Source organism: Grampus griseus (genome assembly GCF_964374135.1).
Source record: "Grampus griseus genome assembly, chromosome: 5".
Classification (NCBI taxonomy): Eukaryota; Metazoa; Chordata; class Mammalia; order Artiodactyla; family Delphinidae; genus Grampus; species Grampus griseus.
This window is the reverse complement of record NC_138998.1, coordinates 61713952-61734689: the sequence shown is the minus strand read 5'-3', so window position 1 is coordinate 61734689 and position 20738 is coordinate 61713952. Positions and strand designations below refer to the sequence as shown.

General features: G+C 36.2%; 1 protein-coding gene across 1 annotated transcript in view; it reads right to left on the bottom strand.

Moving 5' to 3' along the window:
• VPS8 (VPS8 subunit of CORVET complex) overlaps positions 1 to 20738 on the bottom strand; it is a 308205-nt gene that overhangs the window by 140287 nt on the left and 147180 nt on the right. The window contains exons 28-33 of the mRNA XM_082654910.1: positions 16498 to 16569; positions 10560 to 10679; positions 9431 to 9487; positions 6002 to 6084; positions 5190 to 5274; positions 4210 to 4308 (exon numbers count right to left, since the gene is read on the bottom strand). Of these exons, the coding sequence (XP_082511036.1) occupies positions 4210 to 4308; positions 5190 to 5274; positions 6002 to 6084; positions 9431 to 9487; positions 10560 to 10679; positions 16498 to 16569 (516 nt within the window). The remainder of the gene's footprint in view (positions 1 to 4209; positions 4309 to 5189; positions 5275 to 6001; positions 6085 to 9430; positions 9488 to 10559; positions 10680 to 16497; positions 16570 to 20738) is intronic.

Sequence of the window (20738 nt, the reverse complement as noted above, 5' to 3'; positions counted from 1 at the left end):
TTAGAAAAATGCAAATCAAAACCACAGTGAGGTATCCCCTCACAGATCAGAATGGCCATCACCAAAAAGTCTACAAATAGTAAATGCTGGAGAGGGTGTGGAAAAAAAGGAACCTCCTACACTGTTGGTGGGAATGTGAATTGGTGCAGCCATTACGGAAAACAGTACAGAGTTTCCTCAAAAAACTAAAAATAGAACTACCATATGATCCAGCAATCCCACACCTAAGCATATACCCAGAAAAAAATGAAAACTCTAATTCAAAAAGATACACGCACCCCAATGTTCATAGCAGCACTATTTACAATAGTCAAGACATGGAAGCAACCTAAACGTCCACAGACAGATGAATGGATAAAGAAGATGTGGTATATATATACAGTGGAATATTACTCAGCCATAAAAAAGAATGAAATAATGCCATTTGCAGCAACATGGATGGACCTAGAGATTATAATACTAAGTGAAGTAAGTCAGACAGAGAAAGACAAATATCATATATCACTTGTATGTGGTATCTGAAAAAAAAATACAAAGGAATTTATTTACAAAACAGAAATAGACTCACATACATACATAGAGAACAAACTTATGGAAGGGGGAGGGATAAATTAGGGATTTTGGATAAACAGATATATACTACTATATATAAGATAAATAACAAGGACCTACTATATAGCATAGGGAACTATATTCAAATATAGTTTATATATTCAAATATATTAAAATATCTTGTAATAACCTATAATGGAAAAGAATCTGAAAAAGAAAAAAAAATATATATGTATAACTGAATCACTTTGCTGTACACCTAAAACATTGTAAATCAACTATACTTCAATTTTTAAAAAGGAGGAAAAAAGGAAAAAAACCTTGCTGGAGAACTGGGCATCCATATTTTAAAAAATTAATTGGGGGGCTTCCCTGGTGGTGCAGTGGTTGAGAGTCCGCCTGCCGATGCAGGGGGCGCGGGTTCGTGCCCTGGTCAGGGAAGATCCTGCGTGCCGCGGGGCGGCTGGGCCTGTGAGCCATGGCCGCTGAGCCTGTGCTCCACAACGGGAGAGGCCACAACAGTGAGAGGCTCGCGTACCGCAAAAAAAAAAAAAAAAAAAAAAATATTAATTGGATCCCCACCTCAAATCATATACAAAAGTGGATTCAGGTGGATCTAAGATTTATAGATGAAACAAAAAACAAGAAAGCTTTTAGACAATAATATAGGACTTCTTCAGTACCGAAGGAAAAAATTGATTATTCTGACTACTTAAAAAAAAAAAAACTTTTCTTAAAAAGAACCATAGAAAAAAAGCCACAGAGTAGAAGATATTTGCAACATGTATCACTGAAAAACAGACTAACATCCAGGATACATAAAGAACTCCTACATCAATGAGTACAAGATACATTCTAACAGAAAAATAGGCAAAAGACTTGAACAGGGACATCACAGAAAGGAAATTTAAACAGCCAATAAATATGAATCTATCAATCCCATTAGTAATTAAGGATATGTAAATTTAAAACATAATGAAATATCATTATTCATCCACTAGACAGACAAAATTTTAAACTCTAGCAAGAATACAGAATCAATGGAAAATCTCACACAATGCTGGCATCTGCTTAAGTTTAATATATTTATCCCAGTTAATTGGCAACTACAGACCCTAGAACAGAGATTATCAAATGTTAACATGCATCAAAATCACCAGGAGGGCTTGTTAAAATGTACTGCTGGGCCCTGCCCCCAGAGTTTCTGATTCAGTAGGCCTGAGGTGAAGACTTAAACTGCATTTCTATCGAGTTCTCCGCTGATGCTGTAATGTTGTACCAGGGATCAAACTGAGAACCACTGTTCTAGAGAAATGCATGTGGTAGCTGTGTTCAAGATGCATATGTAAGCATGATCCTGGATGGACTACTTTTAATAGTCAAAAACTAGAAACAACTGAAATGTCCATTAACAGTATAATGGATAGACTGTGATATACTTGTAAAATTTAACACTATACAGTAATAAAAATGAACTAGCTACAAACAATAAAATGTATAAATTTCTCAAAATATTAAGAAAAAGAAAATACAGAGTATAACTCCATTTATATAAAGTTCAGAAACAGGCAAAACAAAAATACATATTTTTAGGGGTGCAGGCAGGTGCAATAACAATATATAAAAGTGCAATAAATTATCAGAAGAACGAGGGCAATGAATATATTAGTAAGGCAGTGAATTGTGATAAGAAAAGGATACATGGGAATAGTCTGGGATACTGGAAATAACTCTATTTCTGGGATGTTGGCTTTTTAATATTTTTATTAAACTGTACTTTTATGCACTTTTTTGTTTCTTTTTTATATTTCAAAATCAAAAATATTTTTTAAAATCTCATGAAACATGTGTTGTCCATATTGGAAAAAACATCTTTACCAGAGATTCTTTACCTGAAATCTACAGACCCAATCTAAGAATGTCTTTTAGGGAGTCTGTGGATCCCTGAAATAGCAAACGAAATTATGCGTCTGAGCACATGCACAATACTATGAGGCACAGGACCAAATCTTTCACTAGATTCTCAAAAGAGGTCTATAACCCCCAAAGTGTTAGGAACCACTAATCTATACACTATGTAGACTGTCTGAAAACTTTATAATGAGGACTTTCCCCCTACGTATTTAATGTTGATTTTATTTACATTACCAAAGCCACACAAGTCCTTCAAAAGAGTCTATAGATTTCTAACGTGGCCTTAAGAAGTATTAAAAAGTTCAAGGTGAAAAAATGCGCAGATGTGGGAAAAACAGCAGAAATAATTGCTGTGCAGAAACAATACTTCTTACTTTTCCAGTATGAGTTTTCTGCTGAATAATTTGTTTGCTCATTGATTAATTCATCATGTTTCACATTATGTGGAGAGACATAGCTTCATTTCTGGATGTCTGGAGTCCATGTGCTCAAACCACTGCATAATGCAGATGAAGTGAAATGAACAATGAGGCATAATGTAACTATGGAGACTTAAAGGGGATGATGAAAGGAAAAAGAATACAAAATGATTAGAGGAAAAAAAGATATAATTCAAAGTAGAAGAAGGTTTTCTTGGGTTCTTTCACCAAGATATATTGATCTTATTGTTAGCAGGAATACGATAAGACTAAATTAATAACATATATATGTTCTCAATCCTTTAGATGAAAGTGTGGAAATTACTTCAGCCCACTGACTGTACCACCTTTCACACCAGATGTTTTACATAAGATGCTGTTCACATTTCTCATCTTTCTAAACGTTACAATTATCAGGAACTAAAAGTATTCACACTACATGCAGTGCTTTCTCAAAGTTTCAGAGCTCTTATTTTTCATATGTAAAAGAATTTTAAAACATGTTGCATAATCATATCTTTCACTACATCTCTAAACCCATCACCAGAAGTTACCTGATCCTTGCTACAAGGAGGAGGAGAGAAACTCTGTAGATATAAATGTTATTTCCAAAACTCAAATTACATCAACATCCTTCATTACTACTTTTTTTCAATAATTAGTGACCCATAATACAGAACAGATTAAAACAGATCTCTAGCTCTGTTGGTTTCTGAGGAATACTGTATTTATGAACCTAAAGAAACTAAAAGTGAGGAGTGATTTTTGGGCCTCTTTTTAGAATGCATTCTGATCACATGCTCATCACACACGTATTTGTCTCTCCACTTAGGCATCTATAAGCAAGTTTTTAAAAAAGAACTTTTAGTTTCAAAGTCAACTCTTGCATTCTTGTAGAACAGCATGCATAAACAAAATCAGAATCATCATCCTCTTACATAAAGAAGGGAAATACATCAGAGAGAACAACTCATTGCAGTAATGTTTCTAAAATTCCATCAGGTGACTAGGGGGAATGGCTCCGTCATGCAGTAGAGAAAAAGATCAGTAGTACTTTCAGAATTTCTAAGAACACTGTAAAAACCCACTAAAATTCCAGTTTGTCAACTAGCTGGTTGAACATGAGTTATTTTCAGAAGTCATGATATAATAAATTGTATATGACATGGGTTTTACGAATACAAATGTGAGGTACAGTTATCTGAAAAAGATGTTACTCCTCAAGCAAATCAATATAATACCTCCAACTGCTTAGTTAGAAAAATTTAATTTGGGAGATATCCATACAAATGGGAAAGTTTTAAAAATTCTGTTGAATCAGTACCTCAATATGATCCATTGCCTTCTGCCATACAGACTGCTTCTCCTCTGCGCTGTGTCCAGGAATGGATAAGATATTGTGAATGTAGTTAAAGACTTCTTCCTGAAAAGCACAAGACAATATAATTCACTCATTCATTCACTCAAGCAATATTTAGTCACTATCTACTAACTGTACCAGTCTTGGTAAATATCTGTTATTTGGAGATGGAAAACCATTTGGAGATAGTTAACTGATGTACGACTGACTTAAAAGAGAAAGAGTAATTGTTTAAAGTTTAGGGTAGATTCTTAGAAGTTGCAAATCTGTTCCAATTAATGTTAGTCTCAATTTCATTAACCTAACAGTGAATATCATTCTTTTGCTTTGGTGGTCTCTGTCCATATTCCCAATTTCATCTCAAATCACTTTTGCCCTTGCCCGTTATGCTCAACTTACAATGATCTAAGCTTCATTTATACGATCTCTATTCAGTGCCTTGAACATGTCAAAAAATTTTCCCACCTCGAGATCTTTGCATATACTGTTCCTGATCCTGCAACATTTTTCTATTGGCTCTTGGCTTGACTGGCTTCTTCTCAAATCCCAAAACTCAGTTTATAAGTCATTTTATCTGAGATTCCTTCCCTGGCTGCTCTGTATAAGTCAGTTTCCCCATTATCCTCTCATGGTGCACCCAGTTTCTCTAGCGCTCATCACAATTTGTAACTAAATATTTGGTTTTCTTACTGTCCATCTCCATCACTAAACTATAAGTTACAAAATTACAGGAACTATATATCTGTTTTAATTATCAATATGTACTTGGCTAATAGCAGGCACTCAATTAAGCCCTATTGAACAATGAACAAAACTTTAAGTCAGCAAACATATGTCCAAATATTTCTACTGAATAGTTACACCTACTGAATCGTTATTTCTTCTTGATAAGGGGAGGAGGGGGACTGAGTAAGAATAAAGGGTAAAGGTGTCTCTTAACTCACCTCTCTTAGTGGGTCACGTAAGTAGCAATCAATAATTTTGTCATACTGGTGTTCTCGTTCATACATAAATTCACAAATTTGATAGCTAGAACATAAAAGGAAAAACTTCAGTGTACCAAACAGTCGGGTGGTTATTAGCTTATTGTTTCAAGACATTTGCTCAGGCATAGAGGTTAGTATTAAGGAAAATGAATATAGTAGATGTGATTTCTATTGTTAAATGAAGTTATAGTACCTGCCGTTCCTCTAAATATATGTTTAAGATGCTGCTGAATACTACGTTTATAAGAAATTTCAAAGCTGGGTACAAAATAAATGTTAAAGCAACAATGCGTCACATAAAAAATAGTTAATATATTACATATCAATATAATCAATTATATGAAATTTCCATATTCAGAATTAAATATGTCAAATGAAATATTCAACAAACTAAATAGTAGTGCTAACATATTGCATCTTATTTGCTATGTTAAATTCTGCATTGTTTATAATATATATAACTGTCAAAAATCTATGATATACCATGGAAATTTTAAGTAAAAAAAACTAAAATAATAAATCATAAGGCTGCTATTTCATTTTCACACTAAAATGTACAAGCACTTCAAATTTACTTGCTATTAATTTTTGCAAATCTAACTAATTTCTAGACTTGAAAGGCAAAAACTTTTGCACCCAGGTTTTTTTTGTTGTTACATGCATAACTTTTCTTAAAAAAATGGCAATGCATAAATAAACTGGGCTTCAAGTTAGAGAAATGTAATTTAACAGTTCTATGGGAACTAATACATGGCTTCAAAGCAACTTACAATTCTGCCTTTTCTGCCATACGGATGAGCCGACTCTCTTCAAATTGAACTATGCCTCCAGCCTGCAGCAATTCTAAAAGGACCTGAACATTTAAAATAAATGAGTAAAAACACTTTGGAATCTACTTTTATTTATTAGCTCTTTAAGGGTCCATTCAGCCACAGAAACCATACCTTTTTTGCTTTTGTCTTATTATGTGCTGATGTTTCAGTTTGGCTTTCATGTATACAAGGGATTAGACTGCCATTATAATGTTGATCATATTGTATTTAAGTCTTACAAAAAGGTAAACAGCTCTATTTTCAAACATGGAAGGAATGCCAAAGTGTTTGCAAACAAAGCCTTATTAGATATTAGAATATCTAATTGACCCTCCACTAAGCTAAAAACATCCATATGTATTCTTTCAATAAGTGAATTTTTGTCCTTTTATGACTTATGGCTCTTTAAAATCTGTTGTCCACAGGTAGTATCCATGTTCACGTGTTAATTTTTCTAACTAAACTTGGGGTTTCTCACAGTATAGCATTATTCACAAGAGCTAAAAGGTGGAAACAACCCTAATGTCAATCAATGGATAAATGGATGAACAAAATATGGTATATACATATAATGGAATACTATTCATCCTTAAAAAGGAATGAAATTCTGACACATGCCACATATCGATAAACCTTAAAAACATCATGCTAAGTGAAATAAGTCATAAAAGGACACATAATGTATAATTCCACTTATACGAGGCACCTAACGTAGTCAAATTCACAGAGACAGAAGGTTTAATAGTTGCCAGGGTGCTGGGGAGGGGTAACAAAGACTTACTGTTTAATGGGTACAGAGTTTCAGTTTGGGACTATAAAGTTCTGGAGACAGATGGTGGTGATGGTTGCACAACAGTGAGATTATATTTAATGAGAACTGTACACTTAAAATGCTTAAAATGACAAATCTTATTGTGTATATATATTTGACCACAATAAAAAACAAAGAAAAATACTGGGGTTCATATAATTAATCTTTACCACACTAAGTAGCTGAATAAAAAAAGGTGACCAGGATGTTGAGATATCAATATTTTAAAATAAATCTCAAATATAATAGAATCATTACATAGTCATTAGAGCAATATGAGAAAGCTCTCTCCTATATTTAAGTTCAAGATCCAGAGTAACACTCTTTCTCAGAACTCCAGGAAACCATTTAACAAAGCATTTTTCTAACACAGGAAATTGATTACTTTCAAGTCAAATTTTTTTAAAAGGCAGAAAAGAAATAAAACCTAACCTATCTTTACACTTCAGAACTCTAATTTAATCCATTTTGAGTATTATAATGTACTGCTATATAGAGCAATGATAGCGTGAACCCACCTGCTAGAAGCCTCAGTTTGGAATAACATAATCAAATGCCACTGCTAGAGCCAGTCTGAACCAACTTACTGAGCTGAAACTGACTTAACTTTTCAGGAATTTTGTAAGCCGGTGGTTAAATACAGGCATTGTTAAAAATCAAATTATATAAACCTACAATTAAATAAATTAAATTAAAAGTGAAGGCAATCAATACCCACACTCACCACTTCCTAATTATTTTACTACACTTTACTGTGTACGCTCTCAAGGTTAGTTACTGTAGCCGTATCTGTATGGTGGAAATATTACATTAGTGTGTGGTATGGTGCATCTCTCCCCAATTCCATGTGCCGGGTGACATCACGCTAGTAGACTGAAGTCAGCCATGGTGGGAATACTTACACCATGGAAACTGGCAAATGCTGTAAAATCAGGGCTTGTTACATGCTCAAAGGGTTATAAAACAAAGAAGAATGTGTGACAGAGACTATACGTGACCCATAAAGCCTAAAATATTTACTCTCTGGTCCTTTATAGAAAAAGCGTGCCAATTTCTGGTTAAGAAAGTGATGGAGATAATGTTAAAAAGATAGTCAAACTTAAAAGTGTGCATGTCAGAGACATTACACTATAAATAGCACAAAAAAATTAAGGAATTATTTTCCAGTATTCAAAAACTGTTATCCGATTCAGCAAAGAAGTCACAACACTGATGAATGAAGTTCTGACATGCTTTCACTGTTGCACTTTCATCTTATTCACTTTAATAAATGAAAACATCAACCAACGTTCATATCAGTGTGAACCAGTTGTTAAACTTTTATCAGCATACCACTGGAAAATATTCAAATATATTGCATAAACAAATTTTGATATATGACAAGCAGTACAAGAGAAAGAGTGCTGGATTAGAAGGGAAGGAATTGAGTTCTAATCTCATTTATGACCTTGAGCAATTTACTTCATCAGTTTTCTTTCTATTTTCTAAAATGAGTTGGGGAAAAAAACCCAGATAATCCCAAAGGGGATTCCCAATAATAGATTACTACATTATGATTACTTTTAAAGGTTTGGCTTTTACATTTAGTTTGGTTTTTATTTTTGTTTTATTTAGTAATTTACATAAGAAGTTTTTATCATTTTATATAGCAACACCATGCATAACATGTTTCACTTTTCCTGCCAATAGAGAAATAGGGGCAAAATGAGGGATCCACACTGCTATTTGTATTCAGTACAATTTAAGAGACAATCAAAATTTTAGCAGCTGTTCTCTTCCCTAAGACAGTCTGCAGCAGTCACGGGGCCACAGCTGTGCAGAGAAAGGGTTCGCTGTGTGATCCTATATTCTTTATCTGAGTCTCAACCTCTGGCCTGGCATACATTACCATAAAAAATCAGCATAGCTCTCAAAGCACTTAATTTTTGTAGCTTACTAAGCTGACAAAGTCTTGCTATCAATTTTAAATAGACTGCCTCTCTTAGTGCTCACAATTACAATGGGTAAGCTTTTAAGAAATCCTATCTAGAAAGGACCCTCAAGAAAGTGGCTAAGTAGAAAGAAGTGGTAATCAATTTCTTTCTCACAGTGATTAGTGAAGAGACAGAAAATGTCTCTAGAAATGTCTAGTCTCTAGTCTCTAGTCTCCAGAAATGTTGAGCACTAGTGTAGTGGCACTCCCAAAAGCTGAGTGTTCCAATACTCAGGATCCTGAAGCCTTTCTGGTTCACGGCCATAGCAACAAGAAGTGGTTACCAGCTTGATGACACTGGTGGAAAGCAGCATACAACAGGTGCCAACTGTTGCTCATGAAGGAGAAGGATAAAGTTTATATTCTCTTTGATGTCATGTTGAATGCAAGACAGGTCCAGTCTGCCTAGGAATTTAGTTTGATTGAGGCTCAAACTAACAACCATCCACACTCTTTTCTGGTTGCCACTGTCTAGCTTAGTATTACGGTTTGGCACAAGTCATTTTCCCCTTATGTCTAGTGAGGTCTAGTACAGAAAGGTTCTTTCTGGCTTACTCTGTCTTCTTTCTCATTCTTTAGCAAGATGAGTTCCAGTAGTTCATACCTGCTGTCTTTCTGAGTGTCGGGAGTCATCGTCAGGACTACAGAGGAATTCAAGGACCTGGTCAAAGAAAAGGTATTTTGTTAATTGGATACCAGCATGCATGCCACACCCCTGTCATAATGAAAATGATTACTACCCTTTCTATATCACCAATTCATTCACACTCGGCTCAACGAACACCACAGGTATATGGTATCTTCCCAACTGATTGGCATAGTAGATGACACAGCAGGCTTCAGGTATGCTAACAATTTAATATATACCTTATACACATTTCTTTGCTGTTTAGAAACATGACTGGAAGCCAGCATCATCTACATACCTTAACTTTAAGATCCTCAACACCGTGGACCACACAAAGCATGGACTTTGGAGTCAGGCCACTTGAATTTGAATCCTAACCTTATTAACACTTAACAACGATATTTATTGCTAATAATAACACTTACTAAGTACAACCTTGGATGAGTGACTTAACCTCACCAGGTTTTAGTTTCCTCATCTGAAAAATGGGTGTAATAACTATACCAATTTCAGAGCTACTGGGAGTATGGAGTTAACACATACATATAAAACTTTGGAACAGAGCATGGCACTATGAAGTGCTCAATAAACGCTGGTCATTATTAGCAACTTTCTCCAGATAAAAAGTATTTTCTTTGCCACCTGTGGCTTTGTGGAGATATTTAACTGGGATTAGGAAATACCTTCACAGTTAAAGTCATTTGTAAGTAAATTCAGATTTTCTAAAAGTAATCTCTCCTCCAGATACTCAACAGCATAGTCTTACTACCAGTGAGATGGGTGATTAATAAACTGGAAAATTCTTAAGCCAAGAATTCTAGGCAATTTAGAACAACAGAATAATTGAGAGAACAGAATCTATATAAACCAATCTCCACAAACCATACTCCCATGATACCAAGTTACTAGGCAGTCATACAACCCAAACACAACATTAAAAAAAAAAAAAAAACTAATTTAGATCCAAACTGAAAGGTGAAAAAGCTTCTACCTGGTAAGACACTTACCCAATAGGCTATTATATTAAGAAACCATGTAATCCAGTGAATTTCTCTATGAACCGTAAATAAAAACAATTCTAGTTCTTATGGTTAAAGACGCTCACCTGATCAAAAAGGGTTCTGTTTACAAACAAGGTGTTGTCAGGCTTTGCAAGCTGCCGGGCAAGGAAGGTAAAGAGACACCCTACTTGTGAGGGAGTAAAATCTGAATTCTCCACCATAACCTGATAAGCAAAAGAGACCATTTATTCAATATGCCATCTGGTTTGACACAGAAAAATAAATAATTAGGAGCTGGGGGAAGCCTCAGTACTAAAGACTCGAAGCTTCTTTTATTAGCTATGTAACAATTGAGTTCAATACCATTTAGAGAAGGAGCACAACTACTTGCACACCCTGAAAGCATTTTAGTAATTTTTGGCATAATTTTAGGCACAAGTTGGATAAGAACTGAATTGTTAGAGAGGTGGATTTCAAAGAAATATTAATCATGTTTCCCTCTTGAATTCTTAAAAGAGAATCTGAAGTTAATTTAAATTAAAGTAACCTTATTAAACATTTGTCCACCAACACAGGAAGAAGGGAGTTGCTCTGGGGTTGAAAAGTAAGATAACTTGAGAGTGAAGGTATCCCAGAAAAGAACTCAGCCAGCCCACGAAAACATGAAGTGAATGGCTTCTGCCTTGTCTATAAGCAGTTTCTTGAACAGATGGTTTCATATAACAGGCTCTTTGCAACCACAGAGTTATCAAGTCATAATCAGTCCTCTGATTTAAGTGACCTCTCATCTCCTGAGTACCTACTACTATGAGTAAGATGCTATGGTAGAAGCCTTCAAGGGGATTATGAACCAGAAAGCAAGGTGAGACAGGTAAACAAATCTTAACTAAAAAGCGTAATGTGATCAATCAGCACTATTATAAAAGAACAAATGACTATGGAAGCACAGTGGGAGAAATTTAGTTCAACTGGTTAGAGAAGAAATTTGAAAAAAAAAAAGAGAAAACTAGCTTTTAAACTAAGCTTTAAAGCCCATGTGGAAAACATGACAGGGGGAAATGTCAGGAGAAAGAGCAGTCCAGGCAGAGAGAAGAGTAGGGGCAAAAGCATGAACACAGGAAAATACAAGTTTGTCTGGAGAAACTCTGTGTTTCATTAGAATGCAGCAGCATGCATGAGGAGGGAGAAATTAGATCGAAAGGAAAGATTAGGCCTCCAATGTCATTCTAAGGAATGTAGAATTTATTCCACCAAAAACTGAGGAGTTTCTAAAGGGGCAATGAGGAGAGCTGATCATGATCAGCACTGTGCTTAAGAAAATCACCCCATCAGCAGTGTTTAGGATTAAATAACAGAAGCAAGAGATAAAAGGTAGAGAGACCAAGATGCATGTGATTTCAGGGGTCCAAGGGAGAGACAGAGGGGTTCAGAACAATGCAGTGATAATGAACAGGGAAGGAGAAACAGATGCAAAAGACACTGCAGAGAGAGGGGAGACAGGGCAAGTATTCACATGTGTGGGAACATGTGGCTAAAGGAGGAATGAAAAATGGCAGGTCTTGAGCCTGACAGGCAGGGATGAGAATGATGTCATTAACAAAGAGGGAGAATGCAGAAGTATGGCAAGGAAGACCAGGTATTGTTTTGGACTAGATGAATTTATGGAGGCAACTCTAAAACAAATTAGGGAATAGTACCCCATCTCACCTAGAGAAAAGTCCTAAATTCCCCCCTTTCATTTTCCGTTCAAAGATAAGATTTCTCCTATAAAACATTCCCTTGGGGCCGAGCTTTTAGCCTACCTTTTCTTACTTTGCTAAGCACTATGTCCCTTCCTTTTTTTACCATGCCTGCTTTTAATCCAGCAGTCACAGCTTGCTCAAGTGCATAATTAATCATTACTAGAGTATGAGGATATTTCAAGTTGTAATCTGTGTGTGTATCTAAATTCCAATTTATAATATTCAAAGAGCTTTCTATAGCTTTAAAATACCCAGTCATCACTCCCTTTCAGTGTGCAGGTCCTTTCCAAGACTCAACTCTCAGGGCCCAGCTAGTGCCCTTCTCTGCTTTTAGCTCTTCCTTTTGCTCTGAAGTGTAATTTTAACTATCTGATCCTAGAAACACCTTCAAAGGAAACAGTTCTAACTCACAGCCCATTCCCTTGCTACCTCAGCAAGTTATCATCCTAGAAATTTTAGCTTCTTTTCATTTCCTCTCTGACCGATTTCAGAGACCATGCTTACAAAATTTTCTGAGCAATCTTATAAAAAGTCACAAATTAACAGCTTTCCCCCTCTATATCTGCAGCCATTCAGCACCCATCATAATGCCTGAGGTTTGATGCTCCCTCACCTGTTCTCTGGTCCTTGCCTATGCTCCCTCAGAAAAACACTTTAACAAATGAGTACAACTCTATCATCAGAAATGAGAAAATAATCTCAAAAGTTCATTCTTCATTGACCCTAGGTAAATACTATCAAAACAATATACAAGATGCAGCCACTATGGAAAACAGTATGGAGGTTCCTTAAAAAAACTAAAAATAGAGCTACCACATGAGCCAGCAATCCCACTCCTGGACATGTATCTGAAAAGATGAAAACTCTAATTCGAAAAGATACATGCACCCCAATGTTCACAGCAGCACTATTTACAATAGCCAAGACATGGAAGCAACCTAAGTGTCCACCAACAGACAAATGGCTTTAGAAGATGTGGTTTATATACATAACGGAATATTACTCGGCCATAAAAAAGAATGAAATAATGCCATTTGCAGCAAACATTGATGGAACTAGAGAATATTATACTTTAGTGAAGTAATTCAGAAAGACAAATATTATAATATCACTTATATGTGGAATCTAAAAAATAATACAAATGAATCTATATATAAAACAGAAAGAGATGCACAGATATAGAAAACAAACTTACAATTACCTATGGGAAAAGGGGGTGGGAGGGGTCAATCAGGAGTATGAGAGCAATGGATACAAACTACTATACATAAAACAGATAAGCAATAAGAATTTACTGTATAGCACAGAGAACTATATTCAGTATCTTGTAATAACCTATAATGGAAAATAACCTGAAAAAATATATATATATATATAAAACTGAATCACTTTGCTGTACACCTGAAACTAACACAATACTGTAAATCAACTCTACTTCAATTAAAATATATATATATGCAAGAGCACAATTCACCAACAGTAAGAGTTTAAGTACTTCATGGAGCTTTATTTCCTTCATTTGGATCATTCTTCCAACTTAGTACAATTTTATTTTTATTATTTTTAATTTATTTATTTTTATTTTTGGCCGCATTGGGTCTTCGTTGCTGCGTGTGGGCTTTCTCTAGTTGCGGCGAGTGGGGGCTACTCTTTGTTGCCGTGTGCCAGCTTCTCATCGCAGCGCCTTCTCTTGTTGTGAAGCACGGGCTCTAGGTGTGCGGGCTTCAGTAGTTGTGGCTCATGAGCTCAGTAGTTGTGGCTCGTGAGCACAGTCTCAGTAGTCGTGGCACACGGGCTTAGCTGCTCTGTGGCATGTGGAATCTTCCCAGACCATGGCTTGAATCCGTGTCCCCTGCATTGGCAGGTGGATTCTTAACCACTGCACCACCAGGGAAGTCCCTTAGTACAGTTTTAAATTCGAATTCTAATTCAATCAACTTGCAAACATTTCTTGAACATCTACCAGGTTGCAGGCATTGTGCTGGACATGTTTCTGTTTCTGGGCATGTTAAAACAATGACCAAAAAAAAAAAAAAATCCTTACAGTTGCTACCTACAGGAAATTCATTCCAGGTAGGAAAATATACATGTAAACGATTACTACAGTATGCCAAGTGTAGCATGAAGTGTTACATGAACACAGAGAAGGGGCAAATAATCAAACTGGAAGTGTGAGAGAGGGTTCTAAAAGTTTCTCATGGATGATATTTGAGTTATGTCTTGGAAAATGGCTAGGAATTTGCCAGGCAGGGAAAGGGAAAGAAAAGGCATGGTGGGATAAAAGAAAACTCACACAAAGAACATACGCTGTAAAGGTGACACAGAAAGTTCACTGAATTCCAACTTTAAAACTGTTGAGAAGGTAGTCCCCTGGTGGCCTAGTGGTTAGGATTCTGGGCTTTCGCTGCCGTGGCCCAGGTTCAATCCGTGGTTGGGGAACTGAGATCTTGCAAGCTGTGCAGTGTGGCCAAAACAAACAAAAACACAAAACTGTTGAGGAGTTCATAATACAGAATGGCGGGGGTGGGAGCAGTGAGGAGGGTCAGAGAGGGGAGCAGTTATAGAGAAGTAGTCAGGGACCAGAAAATATAGAAGCATCTTGGATGTCGTGTTGAACAGTTTAGATGGGTATGGCAGAAACTAGTACTTGTGCTCCAACATCTGTTCCTTCCTTCTAATTTAGAAACAGAACTCCTCATTTTTAGCTAAACACATGGCCACCCACAAAATAGAGTACATTTCTCAGTCTCTCTTAGCATCTAAGGGGCCATATATCTAAGCTGTGATCAACATGATATAAGCAGAATTGCAGTACACAACTTCTAAAAAATTTTCTGAAAGAAAGAACACTTTCTTCTTCATCTCTTTCTGCATTCAGGCTGGCTAGAATGCAGAGGTGATGGCTGGAGCTTCAGCAGCCGTTTTGGGCCAAAAGACACAAAACCACATACTAAGAATAACAGCAATAAGACAGAAGGAATGTACATCACTGATAAGTTTGTGAAGCTACTCTACTAGATCAGGTTGCCTACCCTCCAGATCTATAGGAGACAACTAGATTTCCATAACAAGTTATTATTATTTTGAACTTTCTCTCACAGCAGAACTTAATTTCAACTGAGCCAAGGGGGAGCCACAGAAGAATATTAGGTAGAAGAGAGGTAAGATCATGAATTAAAGAAGGACAAGAGGGGCTTCCCTGGTGGCACAGTGGTTGAGAGTCCACCTGCCAATGCAGGGGACATGGGTTCGTGCCCCGGTCCGGGAAGATCCCACATGCCGCGGAGCGGCTAGGCCCGTGAGCCATGCATGGCCACTGAGCCTTTGAGTCCGGAGCCTGTGCTCCGCAATGGGAGAGGCCACAACAGTGAGAGGCCCACGTACTGCAAAAAAAAAAAGAAGGACAAGAATAAGACCATTTGGGAAGGTATTTTGGAAATCTAGGTGAAAATTCTCCATACTAGCCACCTGGATCAAACTGGCATTATTTGGGAGCTTAGCAATTCTATTCTCTTATTCATCACTGCCTATCTTACAAGGTCAATAAATAGCTCAAATGAGATCATGTATATAAATGAGCTTTGAAAATTATGAAGAACTATTATAAATGTAATTAATGCATTAATGTTATGCACAACTAGAGAATATTTTAATTTTAGTCTCTTGTCCAAAATAATCTAAAAGTTACTAAGAGGATGAAATCTCCATTTTATAGCCAAATGAACAGGACGAAAATTCTAAGCTTTCAACTACAAGAAGAAACTGGTGTGGCTGAAGCTGTGCAGATGGACAGAAAAGGAATCATTCACTAGCAACAGTATGAATCTCAAAATAGCTTTCAACTGAATCTAGTTAGATTTAGATTGGGATGATCATCTCTGTGTGCCTCAAATCATTCTTAAGTGTCACCATCATCTCAGTTCCATGGCAAAACTACGTATGGCACTACCTTAGCAACACAGTGGTGTTGGTATGAGACAGAAGGAGACTCTTCACATTAGTTATTTCTCAAAGCATTCTGAAGTTAGTGTCCATTTCTGAATGTAATCACACTAATATAGGAATTATCACAATATGCATTTCTCAAGAGTAGCACTCTGTAGCTGAGATACATTATATTTTTTGAATGAATGCTTTGTCTTCAAAAGCTGAATAAAGTACTAAGACAGCATAATAAAATTTTTAAATGATTGCAACATATTACTTTATTAAACAAGATTATTTTAGAACTTGCTATCAAATAATTCAGTTTTCTTAATATAAACATCAATACAAAGACATATATTCTTTGAATACTTACTTTCAACAAAATATCCACAATACGTTGTTGATATTCTACAGCTTGCTTGTCATTTTTAAAATCTTCAAAAGTCTGAAAGGGAAAAAGAAATTTATAAAAGTAAGTATTATTTGGAAATTTTAGAAGGAAACAAGATATTAAATTCTTAATAGTCAGGTAAATTCCAAATAAGGTAACCACTCCTCATCCGGTTTTTCCTGATATACCTTTAATAAGTTATTTTTAGTGAGTTAAATAGAAAGCTACAATATTCAATATTGCATAGTATTCTGAATAAATAAATAAAAGTATAAACATATAGTGATTACTATATAACCAGAAAGTGACTCAGGAAAGGAAGGCAAAGTTTACAGGCAACGAAAAAGAAAGAACACTAATGGCAAGAGGCAATTTGTGAGCAAGGGTTTGAAAAGGATGAAATACACGCTACATGCTCAGCCATCATTCCGTCCATGCTATTTGGAAATAATAACTGAAATACAGTTTGCTAACTGTCATGAAAAATAATTTTCATGATTTCCATGACAACTTGGAAAAAATGATGCTCTGTCACAATGTTAAAAACCTCAAGGATACACACAAAGAACAGGCATTCTATTTTCAAAACACTGCCAAGTACAGCATTTTTGATTTTATGCCCCTGCTCAAGTACAGCCAAATATATTCTGAATAGAACATGCACCCACGTATATGACAGCACCAGATTCTGAAAATACCTAGAAGCTACAGGATGCATATATGAAGAAATTGAAATTATATTCACTATAAAAAAATTTAAATGAAAATATTTACTGAATAATAAGCATGATGAAAGACTTGAAGATCTGCCTATGGTTTTCACTTAGCACATGTGGCCCTTAGTAATGTTTAAATCCACACAGCAATAATTTACTGCTTACGATCCTGAAGCAAAAAAATAGACTACATATTGTCCCAATAGATTAACAAAGAATTTCAGAGCCACAAACTTTCAAGACTACATCATAGTTACATTCAAACCAGAATACTTGCTGTTCTTTAAATGGGCCCTGAGCGTCCCCAGCTTCTCCAAAGTACCTCGGCTCGTGCTGTTCTCTTACTAGCATGTCCTTCCTTCCCTTTTCTTGTCTGACACAGAATAAGCACTTTAAACAACAACTACTGATTTGTCCCGTTAATTACAGAGGAAAATAAAATCTTTAAAAAAAATTTCTTCTTCAACTAGAATGCTTTGCTGCCAGTTAGTTAAGAAAAGCTTAAATGAGTTACCTAGGGGACTTGTAGGAACTCTTAATATGGAAAGTTCAAACAGAGGGTATTTTGATCCTTACGTGGGTTAAATATGACCTGGCCTGAAGACAGAAAGATGGTCTAGAAAGTCTCTCAGTTCTAACGCTTATGAGAACAACAAACACGCACACACTCACACAAATGCACACACCCCCTTCCCAGGGCGTGTGGCCAAAATGAGATGTCACTCTGCCGTCACAAGGACAAGGTACTATCTGCTAATACAACTGCTATTCAACTAAACACAAAACCACGGAGAATTAACATATGTATTAAACAACTACAGCACTGACAGCAAGTAAAAAAGAATTTCTGTATCCACTTTCCTTTTGGCAGCATGTATTCACTGCTTTGAAACACATATTGCAAGTTTACTTCTGTAAACATAATTAAGTGGTGATATACTTTCTCATGAATGTTGTGATACACATAATGACATATTTTGATTGTAGTTAACAGCTGCCACCAAAATGGCACATTTATGTTAAAACATTATCATTCCACAAAGATGCTTCTAATTATACAATGCTTGTTAGAGGAATAACATGCAAAGATGTCCTAATGGAGAATGACACGGTTTGTGAAGTGCAAAGGTAGACCTAAAATTCAAGTCCAAAGTCACCTGTGAATTTGGTCATAAAAACTTCTTTCTGCGGCTGCTTCCCACTAGCTATCTACCTTACATTTGGAAGCAGCCGCATAGCACAGGGAGATCAGCTCGCTGCTCAGTGACCGCCTGGAGGGGTGGGATACGGAGGGTGGGAGGGAGGGAGACGTAAGAGGGAAGAGATATGGGAACATATGTATATGTATAACTGATTCACTTTGTTATAAAGCAGAAACTAACACACCATTGTAAAGCAATTATACTCCAATAAAGATGTAAAAAAAAAAAAAAAAAAACTTCTTTCTGTAGCCCCTTAAAAACTATTATAGGGTTTCTGTAAGATAATGCTAGTTGGCTAAAGCCTGATCCAGGGGTCAAGAAACATTCTCTGTAAAGGGCCAGAGAGAAAATATTTTAGGCTTTGTGGGCTACATGTGGTTTGTACGACATAGTCTTCTTCTCTTTTTATAACCCTTAAAAAAAAAAAATTTACTCTTAGCTCACACAAGCCAGAGGCGAAATGGAGCTGGATTTGGTCTACAGACTGTGGTTTGTGAACCCCTGACCTAACAGCTTCACACATCTCCCAATAAGATCCGTGTATGTAGAAAAGAACAAAAAGAATCACCCAACCCAGGCTAATGGGAAAACCAGAAGGACAACAAATGTTACATACTTCAACTTATATAAAAGCGGGAAAGTAAACATCCCAAATTAGCAAAGTTGGCTCCAAAGCCCATAAAACCAAAAAGAGGTCAGGACAGAACTGGGTAGAGGAAAGGAGGGTGTGACGAGGTTTCAGTAGGAACAGAATACCTATAATATCAAATGGAATTCACCTCCAAAAGAAAATGGAAATCCACCCTGGGTGAGGAAATAATGAGGTCACGTCTGCAACCCAGTGGATCAGCACACTGACTAATAGGAAGAACAAAGGAAGAGGTCTGGCAAGTATAGATCGGAGGCCTTGGTAAGATACAGCTTTTAACATAGAAAAGGGAATGGAGAGATATTCCTCGGAGGCTTGTGGTAAAGAAAAAAGTGGCCCAAGATAAAGGTCCTACTAAAACAAGAGACTGTCAAAGATTGAGAAGATAGGCTATCCCCAAAACACACTATTTATTTAAAAAATTGCACTTGGTTGTAGCAAATAAAGAAGATACTTGAATGCGGAAAATAGTATGTAATTTTCCCCCACCATCCAACAAGGTCACCTATTATTCCTAGTCCAGAAAAATCCAACATAAAAAAATGACAAGGCTCCCCTGGTGGCGCAGTGGTTGAGAGTCCGCTTGCCGATGCAGGGGACACGGGTTCGTGCCCCGGTCCGGGAAGATCCCACATGCCGCGGAGCGGCTGGGCCCGTGAGCCATGGCCGCTGAGCCTGCGCGTCCGGAGCCTGTGCTCCGCAACGGGAGAGGCCACAACAGTAAGAGGCCCGCGTACCGCAAAAGAAAAAAAAAAAAAATGACAATAAAAACAGCAAATGAAGGCACTCAATAATAAAACATTTAAAATAAAAACTAGTCACAAGATAGAAGTAAACTATAACAATATCCCAACATATAGGAAATATATTTAAACATACAATTGCAGATTTGAAAGAACATCACAAACCATAAATTTAAGAATTCATAAAAGAAATGAACAAAGAGCAGGAAGATAGGAAATAGCAGCTAACTGAACTCAGACAAAAACTGAAAAAAAAAGTCACCTCAGAAATGAAGACAGAATTACAAGCCACCAAATGGAGAACAGATATGACCAAAAGCACTGTAAAGAGAAATAGAGAATGTAAATGAAAAGAACCAAGAAAATGAAATTAAATAAAGAAGGAAATAAAAGAGAACAAAAAAAGGTGATAAATATAGAAGATAAAGAAGATATACAAATAACTGGAGTTTTTGAAGATGAAATACAAAATAACGAAGCAGAAAAAGTATTTAAATCTACGTTCAAGAAAACTTTCTTTAAATAAAAAGACTCGAATTCACATACTTGAAAAGGCCCACAGTACATATATGGCAAAACTGACCCAAAATAGTCAATTCTGAGTAATATCTTAGAGTTAAAATATTAGTCTTTAAATATAAGGAAAAAAGTATTCTGGTCCTCTAGAAAAAAAGATTAAGTCCTTGGGAAAGTTAAGAAAAGTCAGGTTGACATCAGTTTTCCTTATGGCAGTATACAAAAGCAAGGTAAGTGGGAGGCAAGTGTTATTTTACTTTATCAAGAATTTTAAATTGTACAATAGTAGAGAAACATTACATTGAATCCTTATCACTCAGAAAACTACACTGAAAACTATAAAATATTACTGAGAAAAATTAAAGAAAACCTAAATAAATGGAACAGTATACCTTTG